The sequence below is a fragment of the Oncorhynchus masou genome, chromosome 29 (genome assembly GCF_036934945.1).
Source record: "Oncorhynchus masou masou isolate Uvic2021 chromosome 29, UVic_Omas_1.1, whole genome shotgun sequence".
Classification (NCBI taxonomy): domain Eukaryota; kingdom Metazoa; phylum Chordata; class Actinopteri; order Salmoniformes; family Salmonidae; genus Oncorhynchus; species Oncorhynchus masou.
In genome coordinates, this window is record NC_088240.1 from 20821144 (window position 1) to 20842285 (window position 21142).

General features: G+C 45.9%; 1 protein-coding gene across 4 annotated transcripts in view; it reads left to right on the forward strand.

The window, feature by feature from the left end:
* Positions 1-21142, forward strand: part of LOC135519158 (mannosyl-oligosaccharide 1,2-alpha-mannosidase IB) — a 126425-nt gene that overhangs the window by 39651 nt on the left and 65632 nt on the right. For 3 of the 4 annotated variants that reach the window (XM_064944236.1, XM_064944238.1, XM_064944237.1), the window contains exon 5: positions 6899-6995. In XM_064944236.1, coding sequence (XP_064800308.1) covers positions 6899-6995 — 97 coding nt within the window. Of the gene's footprint in view, positions 1-6898; positions 6996-7423; positions 7497-21142 lie in introns of those variants that run through there. The other variant, XM_064944239.1, reaches the window with a different exon arrangement.

Here is a 21142-nt window from a genome sequence, read left to right on the forward strand (position 1 = left end):
AATCAGGGTGACTCGAGGTTATCCAGGGCAGTACATTCATAACTCCAAAGCACTGCAGCTCCCCTCGCCTCTCAAGCTAAGTTGATTTAAACAATGGCAGCAGCCTAGAAGAAATGGTCCTGCTCCCTCAGCAGCACTGTGACTCCCATGGATTTATGAATATTTGGCAGCAGGTGTGACTTACAGGGCATGGTGCGGTGGTGGGGGGTAGCTTCTGCTGTGTGAATCACCTGGTGGTGATGGTTGAGGGCAGGCTGTGTCCTGACAGACCCGGGCAGGATGCGGGACATAGGTGCCTGGTGGGCCAGAGTTTGGCTGTCATTGTGAAGGTCAGAGCAGAGCTCCTAGTGGGCAATGTTTCCCAGAACGGGAGACAGGAAGGCAGAGAGAGCACTGGCCAGCCGCACTGCGGACCTCTCAGTTTATAGGCTGTCCACCCACGTCCCTGTCCTCCTCCCCTGGCCTGAGTTATGCAGGAACAGGAAATAGTCCAGTAAACAACCGCTTCTGGTCTAACCTGTGGGTGGGGGTGCAACTTTGATTGTTAGACATCATTCAACTGGATTAAGGTAGGTTCTGTTCCGTCACACTGAGTCATACCCCCATCACCCTATCTATACCTGCTCTTGTCTTTTTCTGTTTCCGTCTGTCTTGCTCTTGCAATCCCCCCTCTTTCTATCCCTCTTCCTTTATTTTTATTTGTACCTTTTCTTAACTAGGCAAGTCAGTTAAGAACAAATTCTTACTTTCAATGACGGCCTAGGAACAGTGGGTTGTTCACGGGCAGAACGATAGATTTGTACCTTATCAGCTCAGGAGTTTGAACTTGCAACCTTCCGGTTACTAGTGTACAACACTCTAACCACTATGCTACCCTGCCGCCCCACTGCTTGGATACTTTTTCTGTAGTGCTCTTTTTGCGTGCTTCTCTCTTTCGGTCTCCCTCATCTCTCCCTTCCCTCCCTTGCTTCTCCAAGAAGTGGTCCAAGAGAAGTGATTTACTCTAAAAGTAAATGTCCCCCTGCAATGTTGCGCTGTGGAAAAGTTATCAGCCGGGGAAATAATGTCTTCATGCAACGTGCCCAGACCTCAGCTCACAACAGGTAAAACATCAGATATTTAGAACAAAAATCATATCACCAGAGCTCGCCGACTTCAAATGACAAGGGTACGTGTCCTTTAAGGCACAGATGATGAAATCCACCTTTCCTTCCACATCAGTGTGTACATATATCAGAACTGGTTATGAATCTGTCAGACATTCTCCAGAAATCTTAATAGTAAAATCTGCTGTTTTCATCAGCTCCAAGAGCTGGATAGATATACACTTCTCAGTGATAATGGATGGACAGAGGGGGTGGAGTCCGTTCCAAGCCAAGGTCGAAGGTGGCATAGAAGGTGGCGTGATTAATACATCTTCCATGGTCTATTATGGTCCACACCATGATAGATAGTGGGTAGAAATTACTATGTAATTATCCTGGTGTGGATATTAACATTGTTAACATAAGCAATGTCAGCGCAAGACAAAAGCCGCATAGCCTCTGCTAGACAGACCAAGATAATGATGGTTATTAAATGGATGCTTTTATCCATTGTGACTTAGTTAACACAGGCTATATCCAGGATACACCGAGTGTACCAAACATTTGGATCACCTTCCTAATATTGAATTGCACCCCGTTTTGCCCTCAGAACAGCCTCAATTTGGTATGCTGGCCCATGTTGACACAATACTTCCCACAGTTTTGTCAAGTTGGCTGGATGTCCTTTGGGTGGTGGGCCATTCTTTATACACACAGGAAACTGTTGAGTGAAAACCCCAGCAGCGTTGCAGTTCTTGACGCTCTCAAACCTGTGCGTGTGGCACCTACTACCATACCCTGTTCAAAGGCAAATCCTTCGTCTTGCCCATTCACCCTCTGAATGGCACACATACACAATCCATGTCTCAAGGCTTAAAAATCTTTCTTTAACCTGTCTCCTCCCCTTCATCTACACTGATTTGAAGTGAATTTAACAAGTGACATCAATAAGGGATCATAGCTTTCACCTGGTCAGGCAATGTAATGGAAAGGGCAAGTGTTCCTAATGCTTTGTACCCTTAGTGTATGTGTCCCTTGTGTGAATCAAGCCCACAAACTTGGTGTTGCAAGTTGCCATTTTTAAAACCAACATAGCCAGAACCACAAGGTTGACTGTGAGTTTCTTACACAGTTTGTGTGCTTGTCTTCATAATCTCTGTGGCGCGTGTGTTTCAGTTAACAGACACTGAGCACCCCACCGCAAGCTGTCATTTCCCTATGCTCCCTTCACCAAGCCCAGAGTTAGGCAGGCGGGATGGCTGCTAACCGACAAGCAGAACGCCTCCAACAGTCACTGGGAATAAAAGCCAAGAGTAGAGAAGTCCAATGGAGCACAAAATGAACACCAGGAGGATAAGGCAGGCACTGACAGAGGGAGACTGAGGGATCTCAATGTGGGCTGTTTAACTACTAGACTGTTGGAGGGTGGCACTACCCAGGATAGCTTTTATAGTGTGATGGTGGGAGAGATATGGGATGGGGCTAGATAAGAAGTTGAATGTTTGAAAAAATTCTAATGTAAAAGGGTAGAACACAAGTTTTATTTTTTTATTTTCTATGCCACACGTGAGGATGCCAGCACGATTGATGCCACTTCTCACGCCAACCGTTTTGTTTTTTGTTTATTAGACACTTGTTTTATTAGCAGTTTTTCTATGTTAAAATTGCCATCAAACTGAAAGACTTAATGTGTCGAAATATACATGTACGATTCCATTGCTGATCACCTGCTAATCTCCTATCTGGTGTTCTCTCCACCTCACTCCACTGTCAACCTGGATCCATCTCTGATGCCTAATTCCCAGGCTGAGCTCTGCTGGGACCGCAATAAATCAACTTGGCATTGGACCTGGACACTACAGCTATCGAGCCAGCTCTTGACCCGCTCCACTACAGCCAGTCAGACTCCTTGCAGTCCCAAAGACACGCCTAAAAACAATGGGTGCCCAAGCATTCTGTTGTCTCGGCTCCCGGCTCTGGAACAAGCGCCCTCCCCACCACTGAATGCCCCAGACCACTAGAAATGTTGTTACTTAGAGTATAAATATCAAGTGTCAAACATTGTGTACTTTGAGAGAGGATCAAGTCTCTTAATGCAGCGATGTCCCTGCCCCATTAGTGCTAGTCTGCCATGAGGAACCACTGAGTCCAGGCTGCATCACCACTTATGCTGGACAGAAGTGAACACACTAGAATAATGCCACATGGCATGTAGAAATTTTAATTTGCTCATTACTGTTCCCAAAACAATGTGAAGTACAGGCTAGAACACCACAATGCAAGAAGATACCGGTGGAGGCTTCATCTTTGCAAATGTTGTTTACCTTTACAATAAATTAAGGCCCAAATGGAAGGTAAGCAGACTTGTTTTTCATCTGTAGCCTCGTGAAATAAGCTAACTCAATGCATGCACACACTACTATTGAATTTGCATTCACCTGTATTGTGAATAGGCCTTGATTTTAACCAGTTTATCAATAGAGATTTACCATTCAAATAAATAAGTTATGTATACTAAATATAAATGCAACATCCAACAATTTCAAAGATTTTGCTAAGTTACTGTTCATATAAGGAACTCAGTCAATTAAAAATAAATTAGGCCCTAACCTATGGATTTCACATGACTAGGCGGACACAGTCATGGGTGGGATTGGTATGGGCACAGGCCCACCGAATTGGGAGCCAGGCCCACAAAAGGGCTTAATTACAGACAGATACTCCTCAGCACAGATTCACAGGTGAAGAAGCTGGATGTGGAGGTCCTGGGCTGGCGCAGTTACGCATGGTCTGATGTTGTTGAACATACTGCCAAATTCTCTGGCAACAGCTCTGGTGGACATTCCTGCAGTCAACATGCCAATTGCATGCTCCCTCAACGTGACATCTGTGTCATTGTGTTGTGACACAAGTGCACATTACGAAGTGGCCTTATATTGTCCCTGACACAAGGTCCACCTGTGTAATGATCATGCTCTCTAATCAGCTTCTTGATATGCCACACATGTCAGGTGGATGGATTATCATGACAAAAGGTCAAATGCTCGCTAACAGTGATGTAAACACATTGGTGCACAAAATATGAGAGAAATAATATCTTTGTATATGGAATATTTCTGGGATCTTTTATTTCAGCTCATGAAACATGGGACCAGCACTTTCCATGTATTTTTTAAATATTTTTGTTCAGTGTAGTTAGATTTGTTTTAAAAAATGGTCAAATTGATTGTCTAATTGATTAATTTAATGCATGCATTCAAAAATATCAAAGGAACTCAAAAGATCAGTCTAGATGAAGTGCCATTATGTATCTTTGGACCCAGAATCCATCGTAGACCAACTCCTCAACTTGGGATAGGGTTAATTATCAGGTGTCCTATTGAAATAGTGAGTGCTTAGATTTAGAGGGTCTACACCAGAGGTTAATGGTTATCTGTAGGAGGAAGGTATATGGTGTCTATGCAATTAAGCTTGGAATGTACTGAGTGTAGGGAAAACGATCACATGTGGCAGCATTGATAACGGGAAAGAGCCATGGATTAGTGATGAAGGGGGTCGAGGTCAGGTCACTTTAAGGGAGAAAAAAGTTTATGGCCGTATCACTTAGTTTCCTGTCAAGCAGTAAAGATGATGTTTGTGCAGATGTGTAGGAGGAGACTGCATAGGAGAAAGGGTTAAATATCAGTGCTTGTGTGAACAATGTGTTTGTCTAATGCAGCTGTATTGACTCTCTGGGAAGAATAAACGTGGTTGAGTTTTTACTCTGAAAATTAGAACCGAACAGCTAATACGCCTTTTTTTGCCGTGTTATCAATTTGGTATTAAGTATCGTGTTTCTAAACCTGGTATCAAATTCAGAATTCTGGTATCGTGACACCACTAGTTAGTAGAAGAGAAGAATCCGCAAATACAACTTAATTTATTATATTGTTTAATCCTGATGAGACAGTTTAAACCTCGTCATACTTAACACAGCTGGGAGCATAGCTAGCACTGTATTATTGCAGAGTGCAGAATCTCTATTTGCTGATGAGCATTATTCCTCTCACTCATGTTGTGATTTGGGAATCCCTCAGTACTCCCATGGTCTCCGTGAAGAAGCTGAGGCATAGCTAAGCTGGTGAAGAATGTGGACGTGTGAGAGCTGAAACCAGACAAACGGAGCCAACCAAAACCCTATCAAATTTAAATACTTGCCCTTGCCACATAAATTAACACATTACTCTCCTGGCCTGCATCCTAAATGGCACCCTTTACGGTGCACTACTTTTGACCTGGGCTCATCCACTATATAGTGAGTAGGGAGCCGTGTCTGTATGTCTTCAGTGAACCTGACATTCAATATGTGCTCAGGGAGGTAACCTAACCTGTAGGCGCACCGTCTGTTGGAACGTACCATACATTCACACATGAAGGGAGAATTTTTCATTGGCTATTGGATTTTAGATCCGACTCCGTACTACAAAAGTGACAGTCAATTAATGACTGGGATTTTAGGCTTTTAAGTGAGTTTCATGTTCATGAAATGTTCCATCAGTGTAGAATTTGAAAATTCTGTTTTTGTACATCCTATATTCCTCAACAGATGGGCCAATCATTATTTGATAAGCCGGCCAATTGGACATCTACCTGGTCGTCGGGAGCCAATGGTTAAGTGGCTTTGTCCTGGTGTGTAAATGTAATTTATATTTATTCTCCTGCGTGTGGAGACGGCGTGCGTCATGGACCGTCACCAAGCCAAGAACACAAAACTCCCGGGTTTATTGGCTTGGCTCCCTCCCTCGCCCTAGTCTTTCTGTGAGGAGAGCTGGCTATGGCTGGTACAGGAAGAAAAGCTGTCCTGGTTTTTAGACTGCTGCCATGACCGGCAGACAGAAGGACCAGGTGACGAAATGCTCTCCTGGGATAGCTGATCCCATCAGACAAGGGTGATGATTAATAAGACAAAGGGAAGTTGGAAGTAGTGAGCATGCAGTAGAGCTTTGGGAAAGCGTGACTCTCTGCCAGTCAATAGTGTTGTCTTCACAGTTTCCCTTGGTTGTGCATCTCGCGTCAGCATCACTGTCTCCAATGTCAAAACTTGTCTCACGATTCTGTCTCTTTCGCTCTTATCCTGCTCACCCTCTTTATTCTCTGTTTATTCTCAGTCCAGCTCTTACGGCTTCTCTTTTAAAGGTCATGTTAAGAATAAAGCAGTGTTTTTATCCACAAAGTCTAGTCAGTGCCTCCAGACAGCTAAGGAAAACAAAGCTTTGAGAGTGAAGAAGCCCCACGGCTACAATTTAACAATGTCTGAAGAGGAGTTACACGGCACGCATAAACACACATGCACACACACTCACACTGTCGTGTCCTGTCCACCCAGCCTTGTGGTGAGGGAGCTGCTGGGCAGTGACCTAGCAACCGAGTGACAGAACAGACAGGGTTAAGGCCACACCAGGGGCTGGAGCCCGGGGGGGGTCAGGGGATTGAGTGGATGTGGGGGCACTGGCACTGGCTGAAGGGGCACAGGGATGTCTCTCTTAGTAGCATCATCGCCCAGAACAGAGGGCTAGGTATTGTGCCGCCCTCTCTCCTGGCGAGGCTGCAATGATGGTGAAAAAAAGATAAAGGATTGTGTGTGTGCATGCTAATCTCTGTTTTTTTGTTCTATTATGAGTCATTTATTTGACTGTGATAAGCCTGTTGGAATGGTCTCTTCAACTGGTGGTATTAACTCCACTCCATAGTTCAAGATGTTACTGTTTTTGTGTACCAGCTCATTGTGTACCAGATGTTTTGTCTAAACCAGGCTGCTCATGTGTATGTTGTAGATGATGAAGCATGCGTGGGACAGCTACAGACAGTACGGATGGGGACACAACGAGCTGAAACCTCTCGCCAAGAAAGGACATTCCACCAATATCTTTGGTAAGTGTCATGTCGCTATTCACTACTACACGTACAGTACACACACACATTCACATTTCCTGTCCTTATACTCTGGTGTTTGGATGCATCATCCATGACCAGTGGGTCCCACCAAACCCAGTTTCTCACTCCACCAGTTTCTGCCAGGGTTGTTGCTGCTGTTACTGTTCAGCTCTGCAGCTACCTACTGCGGTAAAGCAGGTCAGACAACTGCGGCTCATATTTTTGCGTGTGTACTGTGTGTGTATGTATGTGTGAGCGCACTCATGCGTGTTCTGTGTGGAAAGTTTTAATATTCAGTGGATCAAATTGTTTATAAGCTCTTGTGGTATTTGATGAGCTGCTGTTAAATGGTAGATGAGCTGCAGTACTGTGGTCTGTCTCCTGGTTCTCTAAATTCCTGTGAAATTCCTTCTATGCTCGCTTTGAGGCAAGCAACACTGAACCATGCATGAGAGAAGCAGCTGTTCCAGACGACTGATCTCGCACTCCATAGCCGATGTGAGTAAGACCTTTAAACAGGGTAACGGGTAACAAGACCGCAGGGACAGATGGCAAAGGGGGATACCTAGTCAGTTGTACAACTGAAATGTGCCTTCCTTGTTTAACCTTTTGTGTGTAGGGGGCAGTATTTTTGTTTTTGGATAAAAAACGTACCCATTTGAAACTGCCTATTTCTCAGCCCCAGAAACTAGAATATGCATATAATTGTCAGATTAGGATAGAAAACACTCTGAAGTTTCCCAAACTGTAAAAATATTGTCTGAGTATAACAGAACTGATATTGCAGGCGAAAGCCTGAGGAAAATCCAATCAGGAAGTGCCTCTTATTTTGAAACCTCTCTGTTCCTATGCATGCCTATCCTCCATTTGAAGGGATATCAACCAGATTTATTTTTCTATGGCTTCCCTAAGGTGTCAACAGTCTTTAGACATAGTTTCAGGCTTTTATTTTGAAAAATGAGTGTGAAAGATCACATTGCAAAAGTGGTAGGTGGGGGCTCTCAGAGTGAGTTTTGCGCAACTGAGTAAAGTGGCCATTGTTTCTCCCGCTGTTATTGAATAACCTACACACCCGGTTGATATATTATCGAATATATATTTTAAAAACAACCTGAGGTTGTTAGGTAAAAACAACCTAATTATAAAAAACGTTTGACATGTTTCTGTGGATATTATTTGGAATATACGTCTGCGTTGTCGTGACCGCTCTCGTTGTCCTGTGGATTTCTGAACATAATGCGACAAACAAACTGAGGTATTGAGTATAAAAATAATCTTAATGGAACAAAAGGAACATTTGTTGTGTAACTGGGAGTCTCGTGAGTGAAAATATCCGAACATCATCAAAGGTAAACAATTAATTTGATTGCTTTTCTGATTTTCGTGACCTAGCTACTTAATACTTAATGTACATAATGTTATGCTATCGATAAACTTACACAAACGCTTGGATTGCTTTCGCTGTAAAGCATTATTTCAAAATCTGAGACGACAGGTGGATTAATAAAAGGCTAAGCTGTGTTTTGCAATATTGCACATGTGATTTCATGAAAATGAATATTTTTTTGTAATATTATTTGACTATGGCGCTATGCCTTTCAGAGGTTGCTGATGACAATTATCCCGCTACCGGGATGTGTAGCGTCAACAAGTTAACCCAACACCTATGTATCATTGATGACCATGACGAATACTCAAAGCATACACTGACCAGCTGGCAGGTGTCTTCACTGACATTTTCAAACTTTCCCTGACCCAGTCTGTAATACCTACATGTTTCAAGCAGACCACCATATTCCCTGTGACAAAGAACAACAAGGTAACCTGTCTAAATGACAATTTCCCCATAGCACTCACATCTGTAGCCATGAAATGCTTTGAAATACTGGTCATGGCTTACATCAACACCATCGTAGACACCCTGGAACCACTCCAATTCGTATACCGCCCCAGCAGATCCACAGATGATGCAACCTCTATTGCACTCCACACTGTCCTCTCCAACCTGAACAAGAGGAACACCTATCTGAGAATGTTGTTCATTGACTATACCTCAGCGTTCAACACCATAGTGCCCTCAAAGCTCATCACTAAGCTAAGGATCCTGGGACTAAACACCTTCCTCTGCAACTGGATCCTGCTTGGCATCCGACCGCAAGGTGCTACAGAGGGCAGTGTGTACAGCCCAGTACATCACTGGGTCTCTGCCATCCAGGACCTCTATAGTATGCGGTGTCAGAGGAAGGCACAAAAAATTGTCACTCCAGCCACCCAAGTCATAACTGTTTGCTCTTCTGCCGCACGGCACGTAGTACCGATGCACCAAGTCTGGAACCAACAGGACCCTGAACAGCTTCTATCCCCCAAGCCATCAGACTGCTAAATAATTAGTCTGGGTAGCTATGGGTTAAAGACCCTGAACAGTCGTTCTGAAAACTACTTTTTCTCTCATGGCGAACTACCAGCAAGTTTGAAAAGATCGGCTGAGTCGCCTGGACTGACAGCTCTTTCGAATGACTATGTCAAGCATCTTGGATGCAGTGCTGCAGTAAAATCATCTCAATGAAATTTGGTGATTCACAAAGCAACTCTAACAACATTGAAATTGCATCAATGATATTAAATCATTTTAATACATTTCCTGTTTGGCATGTCTCTTGTGATGCAGTTTAATGCAGCACTGACAGATGTTGACTTGACAACTGCGTCAGATTTCAATGCCCCCCGGGCCTAGCTAGACAGTAACTAATTAACACCTGACACAGATGAAAGGGGAAACAAGTATTTTTGCCATAGATTAATTAGTTAAACTTGTAAATTATATTTGCTGACACCCTACGGTAAAATCTTGGCACCAGTAGAGTAGCTATAAACCACTGCCCTCTGCAAATATACTTTCTCCGATGTTGGTAACAAGGTGGTACTTATTTAAATTAGGTAAGAGAATATGTTACCGTTGGTGTATTAATCCCCTAGAGTCGATTAACAAACCGATGTGTCAACCTAACTAGCATAATACAAAAGTCTGTCCATTTTTTTAAATCAGCTGTTTTTTTGCATTGGATGTGTCTCAATCCACTGCTGTCGCACCTCTGCATCTGCAGTGCAAGGTGGCAGTGCTAGAGTGGTGTTTGTCAGACCATGAGACATCCCGTCTTCTCACAAACATCTGTGGCGTCCGAATGGTTTGACCTACAAACTATTATGACCACTCTGTGTCCCCCCTTTCTATATTCTATTACTTGGGTGGCTGGAGTCTGACATTCTTTAGGGCCTCATCAATCTACATACAACACCACGTAATGAGAAAGCGAAAACGGGTATTAAAAATAAAATATATACCTTATTTACATAAGTACTCAGATCCTTTGCTATGAGACTCGAAATTGAGCTCAGGTGTGCATCCTGTTTACATTGATCATCCTTGATGTTTCTATAACTTGATTTGAGTCCACCTGTGTTAAATTCAATTGATTGGACATGATTTGGAAAGGCGCACACTTGTCTATATAAAGTCCCACAGTTGACAGTGCATGTCAATTTAAAAACCAAGCTATGACTTGAATGAATTATCCGGAGAGCTTCGATAGGATTGTGTCGAGGCACAGATCTGGGGAAGGGTACCAAAAGATGTCTTAAGAATTTAAGGTCCCCAAGAACACTGTGGCCTCCATTCTTAAATGGACGAAGTTCGGAACCACTTCTTACTAGAGCTGTCCGCCCAGCCAAACTGAAGCAGTCGGGGGAGAAGGGCCTTGGTCAGGGAGGTAACCAGATGGTCACTCTGACAGAGCTCCAGAGTTCCTCTGTGGAGATGGATGAACCTTCCAGAACGACAACCATCTCTGCAAAACTCCACCAAATCAGGCCTTCATGGTAGTGGTCAGAAGGAAGCCACTCCTCAGTAAAAGGCGCATGACAGCCCGCTTGGATTTTGCCAAAAGGCACCTAAGATTCTCTGGTCTGATGAAACCAAGATTGAACTCTTTGGCCTGCATCCCAAGTGTCACGTCTGGAGGAAACCTGGCACCATCCCTACGGTGAAGCATGGTGGTGGTGGCAGCATCATGCTGTGGGGTTGTTTTTCAGTGGCAGGGACTGGGAAACTAGTCAGGATCAAGGTAAAGATGAACGGAGAAAAGCACCGATATCCTTGATGAAAACCTGCTCAGGACCTCAGACTGGGGCGAAGGTTCACCTTGAACCAGATCAAACATCTCTGGAGTGACCTAAAAAATAGCTGTGCAGCAACTCTCCCCAACCATGCTGACAGAGCTTGAGATATCTGCCGAGAAGAATGGGATAAACTACAGGTGTGCCAAGGTTGTAGAGTCATATCCAAGCAGACTCTTGGTTGTAATTGCTGCCAAAAGTGCTTCCCGAGTGCTCCCAAGTGGAGCAGTGGTCTCAGGCACTGCATCTCAGTGCAAGAGGCATCTCTACAGTCCCTGGTTTCATTCCAGGTTGTACACATCGGCCGTGATTGGGAGTCCCATAGGGCGGTGCACAATTGGCCCAGCGTTGTCCAGGTAGGACAATAAGGTAGGACATTGTAAATAAGAATTTGTTCTTTACTGACCTGCCTAGTTAAATAAAGGTTGTATTTAACTTTTTTGTTAAGTACTGAGTAAAGGGTCTGAATACCTAAGTAAATTATATATACACTGCTCAAAAAAATAAAGGGAACGCTTAAACAACACAATGTAACTCCAAGTCAATCACACTTCTGTGAAATCAAACTGTCCACTTAGGAAGCAACACTGATTGACAATAAATAAATTTCACATGCTGTTGTGCAAATGGAATAGACAACAGGTGGAAATTATAGGCATTTAGCAAGACACCCCCAATAAAGGAGTGGTTTTGCAGGGGGGGACCACAGACCACTTCTCAGTTCCTATGCTTCCTGGCTGATGTTTTGGTCACTTTTGAATGCTGGCGGTGCTTTCACTCTAGTGGTAGCATGAGACGGAGTCTACAACCCACACAAGTGGCTCAGGTAGTGCAGCTCATCCAGGATGGCACATCAATGCGAGATGTGGCAAGAAGGTTTGCTGTGTCTGTCAGTGTAGTGTCCAGAGCATGGAGGTGCTACCAGGAGACAGGCCAGTGCATCAGGAGACGTGGAGGAGGCCGTAGGAGGGCAACAACCCAGCAGCAGGACTGCTACCTCCGCTTTTTGTGCAAGGAGGAGCACTGCCAGAGCCCTGCAAAATGACCTCCAGCAGGCCACAAATGTGCATGTGTCTGCTCAAACGGTCAGAAACAGACTCCATGAGGGTGGTATGAGGGTCTGACGTCCACAGGTGGGGGTTGTGCTTACAGCCCAACACCGTGCAGGACGTTTGGCATTTGCCAGAGAACACCAAGATTGGCAAATTCGCCACTGGCGCCCTGTGCTCTTCACAGATGAAAGCAGGTTCACACTGAGCACATGTGACAAGGTCTGGAGACGCTGTGGAGAACGTTCTGCTGCCTGCATCCTCCAGCATGACCGGTTTGGCGGTTGGTCAGTCATGGCGTGGGGTGGCATTTCTTTGGGGGGCCGCACAGCCCTCCATGTGCTCGCCAGAGGTAGCCTGGCTGCCATTAGTCACGGAGATGAGATCCTCAGACCCCTTGTGAGACTATATGCTGGAGCGGTTGGCCCTGGGTTCCTCCTAATGCAAGACAATGCTAGACCTCATGTGGCTGGAGTGTCAGCAGTTCCTGCAAGAGGAAGGCATTGATGCTATGGACTGGCCCGCCCGTTCCCCAGACATGAATCCAATTGAGCACATCTGGAACATAATGTCTTGCTCCATCCACCAACGCCACGTTGCACCACAGACTGTCCAGGAGTTGGCGGATGCTTTAGTCCAGGTCTGGGAGGAGATCCCTCAGTAGACCACCCGCCACCTCATCAGGAGCATGCCCAGGCATTGTAGGGAGGTCATACAGGCACGTGGAGGCCACACACACTACTGAGCCTCATTTTGACTTGTTTTAAGGACATTACATCAAAGTTGGATCAGCCTGTAGTGTGGTTTTCGAGCGTGACTCCAAATCCAGACCTCCATGGGTTGATGAATTTGATTTCCATGGATAATTTTTCTGTGATTTTGTTGTCAGCACATCTGAATATATAGACTTGTCCAGTGACTGCTGAGAAAGATCAGCTGACAACAGAGGAAAGTCCTTGTGGCGGCACGGAGAGACGGCTGACAGGAGGGAATAGACCCCACTGGGACAGTCATGGGGTAGATTCCCATTTCTGTAGTTTCCCATGCTTCGCAGTATGTTGGAAACACCCGCTTTAGCTACAGAAAGTTAACATACGAGAATACCCCTAGAGTCTGCGAGAGCGGGGGCGGAAGATGACTCATCGGCTGACAACATGGTAACGACTGGACTCGAAACGACTACGAGTAATGAGAGCACAGCACGAGAACACCACAGCAACTGTCACAAGTTCTGCTGCAACAGTGGGCCACAAACAGATGCAGGTATGTGTCTGTGGTTGGAGGAAAGTTACATCACACCATGGGCTGAGGATCCACCAGGGGAAGAAGGGGTGTTTGGGTAAAGAGAGACAGAGAACTCGCATTGATTACTTTCTGCGAAAGCGATCAAATCAGTCGAATGAAGCACAGCAACTGGACGCAAACCATAGTTTGCAGTGCATCAGTACCACTGTCATGGAGGACGTAAACTCAAGCACCGAAGTAGCAACTGAGGTGGAACCAACAACAGGAGTGGAACTCACCCAGCCTCCCAGACCTGCAGTCGAGAGGAGACTACCAGGGCACAGACCGTATGTGAAGTGGCCTGGCGCCAGTGACAAGAAGTTGTGGGAAACAGTGAATACTGACCTTACCTTGACCCTCGAGAAACTTTGAGGCACAGTGGAGAAGAAGTTGGAGAGGATGGAGGACATCATCTATGAGTACGGGACAGAAAGATTTGGAGTGGAAGAGGCAAAAGGCGGGAGAAAGGTTCCAACCCCACCAGTTTCCAGGAGGCAACAAGAAATCAAGCGCCTCGTTCAAGAAAGGCGGCAGCTTAAGAAACAGTGGAAGGCGGCCTCGGAAGTGGAAAAGGAGGGCATAGAGGCACTTCAGGCTGACATCAAAACCCGGTTGGCATCCCTCCATAGAGCAGAGAACCTACGGAAACGCAGAAGGAAGAAAGAACAAACTAGAACTCGATTCTATAAAGATCCCTTCAAGTTCCTTAAAAGTCTCTTCACAAAGGAAAAAAGTGGAGCTCTAAAAACAACAAAGACCTAGAGGAGCACCTGAGAACAACAAACTTTGACTCAAAGCGACATGAACATCTGGCCATCCCATCAGATATCCCACCCATTGAACCCCCGGAACATCATATTGAGATCAGCCCTCAGACATGGAAAGAGGTGGAAAACACAGTTCGACGGGCAAGAACAGCATCAGCCCCGGGGCCAAATGGAGTCCCGTACAAAGTGTCTAAGAACGCACCAGACGTCCTGAGGTTCCTCTGGAGGCTTATGAGAACAGCTTGGCAGAAGAAGATAATACCCAAAGTGTGGCGTAGGGCATGCGGGGTCCTGATCCCTAAGGAGAAGGATGCAGTGAACATCAGCCAATTCCGCCCAATCTCCTTACTGAATGTCGAGGGTAAAATCTTCTTTAGGGTCATTGCCCAGAGGATGGCCGAGTACCTGCAAAGGAATGCGTACGTCGATACATCTGTACAGAAGGCAGGAATATCAGGGTTCTCTGGCTGCTTGGAACATTCCAGCATGATCTGGCACCAGATCCAAATGGCCAAGGTGGAGAAAAGGGACCTCCATGTAGTCTTCCTCGACCTCGCCAATGCATTTGGCTCTGTGCCCCATGAACTCCTGTGGTCTGCCTTCAGATTTTTCCACATACCGGACACCATCACAAACCTGGTGAAGTCGTACTTCCAGGATCTGCAGTTCTACTTCACCACCTCATGGCAGTTCCTTGAATGTAGGTATAATGGCGGGATGTACCATTTCTCCATTAGCATTCACAATGGCAATGGATGTTATCATCAGATCCTCAAAATGGGTTGCTGGTGGACAGCGAGTGGATTCTGGTTTCCACCTCCCTCCACTCAGAGCCTACATGGACAACATTACAACATTGACCACCACTGTCCCATGCACCAGGAGACTGCTCAGAAAACTCGAGGAGAACATCAGCTGGGCCCGTATGAAGATTAAACCATCCAAGTCACGCAGCATCTCGATTGTGAAGGGAGTACTCTCTGACCTGAAATTCTTCATCGGAGATGACCAAATCCCAACAGTGTCTGAGCAGCCGGTAAAAAGCCTTGGAAGGTGGTATGATGCAAGCCTGAAGGACAAAGACTAGGTGCAACAGCTGCGCAAAGACATCAGTAGTAGCCTACAGTCCATCGACAACACCCAGCTACCTGGAAAGTTAAAGGCCTGGTGTCTGCAGTTTGGTCTCCTACCCCGGGTGTTGTGGCCCTTAGCACTGTATGAGGTTCCAATCTCAACAGTGGAGAAGATGGAAAGAGGAGTCACAGACTACTTAAAGAAGTGGCTCGGAGTTCCACGATGCCTTACCACCATAGGCCTCTATGGAGAGTGTCCTCAAGCTGCCCCTCACCAGTCTTAACAGAGGAATTCAAGTGTGCAAAAACCAGGCTCCAGATGACACTGAATGAATCTCGAGACCCAGTGGTGAGCAACAACGCGCCGACCTTGGCAACTGGGCGCAAATGGAGGCCAGGAAAAGCAGTCCAGGAGGCAACAGCAGCCCTCAGACATGCTGATATTGTGGGTCATGTTCAGCAAGGGAGAGGAGGCCTTGGGCTAACTAGCCGTGCTGCTTGGAGTAAGGCCACTGCACCAGAGCGGCGGAAGATGGTAGTGCAGGAAGTACGCCATCAGGAGGAGGCTGCAAGGTGGGCCAAGGCAGTCTCTCTTGCCAAACAGGGACAGTGGACTCGAAGGGACTGTGTGGAGAAGAGGAAGATCAGCTGGAAGGATCTGTGGGCCATGGAAGCGAGGCAGTTGAGCTTTTCAATCAGAGCAACATATGACGTCCTTCCAACACCAGTTAATCTTCACCAATGGTATGGTGAAGATCCGGACTGTGTCCTCTGTTTCATGCCAGCCAACCTCAGGCACATTCTCACAGGGTGTAAAACAAGCCTCACCCAAGGACGCTACACTTGGCGTCACAACCAAGTCCTTAAAAACCTTGCGTCCGCCCTGGAGGACAAGCGAGCTGCCACCAACTCCCTACCACCCACAGCAGCATCACACACCTTACGGACAAACTTTGTCCGCGAAGGGGCTAAACCACCGAAGAGCGGCTCTACACCATTAGAGCCAGACCAGCTGCGCTTGGCCCGCGACTGGAAAATGCTAGCTGACATTGGCCGGCAACTTGTGTTTCCTCCGGAGATCGCAACCACCACCTTAAGACTTGACATGGTGCTCTGGTCCCGTTCACTCAATAAGGTCTTCATCATTGAGCTCACAGTACCCTGGGAAAACTCAGTAGATGAGGCTTATGAGCAAAAACATCTGCGCTATGCTGATCTAGCTGCCGAAGCACGGCATCATGGCTGGAACACAGAAGTCCGACCAGTGGAGGTGGGCTGCAGAGGTTTTGTGGCAACATCTACAACCAGACTGCTTAGAGAACTGGGAATTAAGGGCCAGAGCCAGCGTTAGGCAATCAAAGCTGTATCGGAGGCGGCAGAAGGCAGCAGTCAGTGGCTCTGGATGAAGAGGAAAGACCCCAGCTGGGCCCCGAAGTGAGAGGGCCAGGAGGTATGCGGTCAACAATGCTTGACTCAGGGAGGAGGACGCCCCTGCCATGCATAGTCCCATGGGATGTTGGCTATCAACAACAAGGCAACTCCTATGACTAATTGGGAATGGGACGCAAGCGTAGGATCGATCACCCTGTCGCTGGCCGCCTTTGGGGAGGGTGTATAGTGTGAAAGGCCGAAACACCCTAGGAACCAAAAGGTACACTACTGACGATGCGCTCCCCAAATTTCACCACGCTCACTGTTCATTAACTCTTGGAAGTGCTTGCACAAAGGATAGAAACATCTCATCCTGTGGTCTTGGAATCTGAATACTATGTATACTATGTACATGTACACTATGTAAAGAAAAAAGTATTTAATCTAGGATGTGTTATTTTAGTGTTTCCTTTTGAGCTGTGTGTGTGTATATATATATATATATATATATATATTATTTTTTTTACCAATTGTTTTTTTAGTAGCTACTATCTTGTCTCATCGCTACAACTCCCATACAGGCTGGGGAGAGACGAAGGTTGAAAGTCATGCGTTCTCCGATACACAACCCAACCAAGCCGCACTGCTTCTTAACACAGCGCGCATCCAACCCGGAAGCCAGCCGCACCAATGTGTTGGAGGAAACACCGTGCACCTGGCAACCTTGGTTAGCGTGCACTGCGCCTGGCCCGCCACAGGAGTGATGAGACAAGGATATCCCTACCGGCCAACCCCTCCCGAACCCGGACGACGCTAGGCCAATTGTGCGTCGCCCCACGGACCTCCCGGTCGCGGCCGGTTACGACAGAGCCTGGGCGTGAACCCAGAGTCTCTGGTGGCACAGCTGGCGCTGCAGTACAGCGCCCTTCACCACTGCGCCACCTGAGAGGCCAGTAAATTATATTTTTTATAAATGACTGTAAGTCTGTTTTTGCTTTGTCATTATGGGTTATTGTGTGTAGATTGATTTTAGAATAAGGATGCAACATAACAAAATGTGGAAGAAGTCGAGGGGTCTGAATATATATATATATATGTGTGTGTACACACACGCACGTCAACTCGATACTGGTACCCGTGTATATAGCCAAGTTATCATTACTCATTGTGAATTTATTCCACGTGTTATTTTTCTATTTCAATTGATTTATTTTTTTGCTCTCAAGGCGTCTGAATACTTGCCCAATGCACTGTATGCTAACGTGGGATGCAGTCCTGCTATCCTCGGACTATGTTCCTATGACACACAACCAGGACGCCTTCAGTAGGACAGTATGGGCAGGTTTCCCGGACACAAGGTTATTCTGAGACTATTTCATTTTTTTTTTAAATTTTACCTTACTAGGTTAAGAACAAATTCTTATTTTCAATTAACTGCCTGTTCAGGGGCAGAACGACAGATTTGTACCTTGTCAGCTCGGGGATTCGAACTTGCAACCTTTCGCTTACTAATCCAACGCTCTAACCACTAGGCTACCCTGCCGCCCTGACTAAATAGCTATTTCAACAGAAATTCTCAATTTGAACATGGTTTTTAGTCCAAGACTATGATTCATCTTTGTCTTGGAAACCGGCCCTAGACAGTACTGTATATAGTCTTTCTGTTGGCATAGTTCTTACCTTGTAGTGGATGATGTGGTTTAACCTACTTGTGGGTGGTTAACAGCAGTGTCATCCCTCTGTGGTCAGTCCATAGTCATATCCCTCACTGTCTGGCCCACTCACTCACATAACGGGATCATAGTCTGTCAGTCCCATTGACCTGAGCATTGATTCGGTTGGAAAGCGATTGACCTGTAATTGTGGTCATCCATCGGTCACAGAGAGCAGAGCGGCGAAATAAGGTCGTTCTGTTTACTGTGGAAGGGTGGAGAGCAGACTGACAAGGCTCTGATCTTTAAACACACTGACGGACTCTCTGTTGTTTACAGGAAACTGCTCTCTGTGGAGCACAGGGTCGGGTTACATTGATCCGCACTGTAAACTGGACTGAAAGCCACACCACTGGCCAAGCAGTCCCACGGCAGGGCCAGGCCAGGCAGATAATACACACAATGTAATCAACATTATCAACATTAAAGACATTTAATTTTTTTAATCAAGTAACGTTTATGGTGACATTTGACTCCAATTGGATTGGGAGTGTTTTCAGTGCCCTTAGGATCTCCTAGCTCATCTATGCAGTCCTTATGCAGTGTTTTTGTAAAAGCTTGTCTGCTTGCATTGCCTGGATGTTGATGGTTCTATGACCAAGCCCAGGAGATCCCACTCCTGAGGATATTATGCAACCAGGGCTGGATCTCATTCCAATAAGTTGTTCCCTCCCTTCGCTCTTATTTCACTTCCCTTTACAAATAGGCTGATGCATAGTGACGTCACAAAGAACGGTACTCTTGGTATGCACTGTCTAAAGGCCTGCTGAATTGTGGGATAGGATGAGAAATGAGACATGATATGGACACCTGCCTGTCCTTCCTACAACCCCAGACAGCATAGCAGGGCTCACTTTGTATTACCCTCACACAGTAGAATCCAGGTTGTCTTCCAGAAAGGATCTCTCCCTCCAGCCCCACCCTCTGGCTCCCTACTCTGCTCAGCTCAGAGAGCAGTTGCCATAGCGATTAAAGGGGCAGCTGAGTTCAGGTTTGTTTGGAAGCCTGGTCTTCCCCAGAGAGGCAGAGTCGAAGCGAGAGGAATAACTGGGCCCAAAATCTGTCTTCTCCAGCAGGTTGTTTGTTTTTTTCGCTCACCAAGCAAGGAATTTTTGTATGGAGGTCAATGAGCAAGTGTCGAATTTGGTTAACAAAAAAATCGAATGGCTTATTTGCTCAAATAGAAGTTTCGTAATGCTTACGAGTGCACTGATATAAAAAGGTCCCGTGACATCCCAGCAAGTTTGAGAATAAACACTTTTTATGTTGGAGTTGTGCCCGTTATTACACTTGTTTCTGCCCTCTCATTGCCTAGAATGGTCCCACCGGATCTTGCCTCTTCCCGTCTGCCTTCCATTTTTTAAAGGAATGCCTTTTCATTGTTGGAGCGGCCAATGAAGTATCTGGTCAATGTAGTGGATTATCTGTGTCGTCCCTTATCTGTTTCGTGCTTTGTTTCTCTGTAATACACTACAAACCTGCTAGCCTAGCTGTTAGCACTTTGCTTTCCACTCAACAGTCCTGTAGGGGGAATTAATTGATTAGGTAATAAGATTAGTTGTTATTACAGATTTATTAGATAATAGGATCATACATTTGGAGCCATCCCGTGGTCGACAGCTCCTCTTCCTTCCCCAGTTTGCAGGCCGTTAGTTAGTCAGTTGGTTGTTTTTTAACATGTAGGTCATGTCTTCATATGGTCGTTTCCCAGGGCGAATAGCACATTGGAGCATTCGGGAAGGGCTGTGAAATGGCGCCATGGCAATGCGCCTGTGGGAGAGTTCTGATTAACGCACGTTGGGCGGAGGAGAGGAGATGTCGAGAAACCTAGCAGTGGATGTCTGATAATGGGATGAAGAACCAAATGGGATCATTCAGAACCCAGATGTCTGAGACTCACTGAGAGAATACACATACCATCTCTGTCCAGAGGGTAGGGTAAGGAGAGAAAAAGAGGGCTAGAGAAGAGGGAGGTGCTGAGTTAAAGGAGTTGAGGGAGATGGAGAGAAACATGAAGGGGAAGATGAGTAGAGGGCAATGTGGAGGGAATATGCAGCAAAATGAGGCTGTAGTTGTGCATGTCAGTTTGTGTTCACTGGTGACAAGATCAGAGTAGAATTCACAAGTGGTAATGTATGGAACACCTCTTGAAAATACACCGGGAGGGTTCATAAGAAGCAATCTGAGAAAATAATGCACTCCAGTTAGGTCCAAAGCAAGGATGTTTGAGGGAGGGATCACAGAGCAACATAGGATGTAATAACACTTTGGCGTTCTAAATGATTCCTTCAGTGGCTCTAAACATGAGCAGCTATAGAAAGCAGTGTTTTTGTAGGCATTAACTACGCAATGGCTCATTCAAAGCCAATGGGAAATAAATGTATCTGTATTTAAATTAATGCCAAAAAGGTCTGTGGTAAACACAATCTTCATCAGCTAATTTCACTTTTTGTGATTTTTTAAAGCATTTTATCTCATTGAACAAAACATGTAAGGTCGCCTAAGCCTGTGTTTACCTCAGACCTTATTTTCAGCGTTTATCCCAAAACCCCATTCTTTCCCCCATATGAATGGCTGAACGAACCAGAGGTAACTAATTTCTGTTTTTTAGGACTATAAGCTGAGGAGCTCTATTATGACAGAGATGGATTCCTCCAATCACACCTCGGGGGATGTGGGATTGACGAGACTAAGTCCCTCCCCCGGGGTTATATT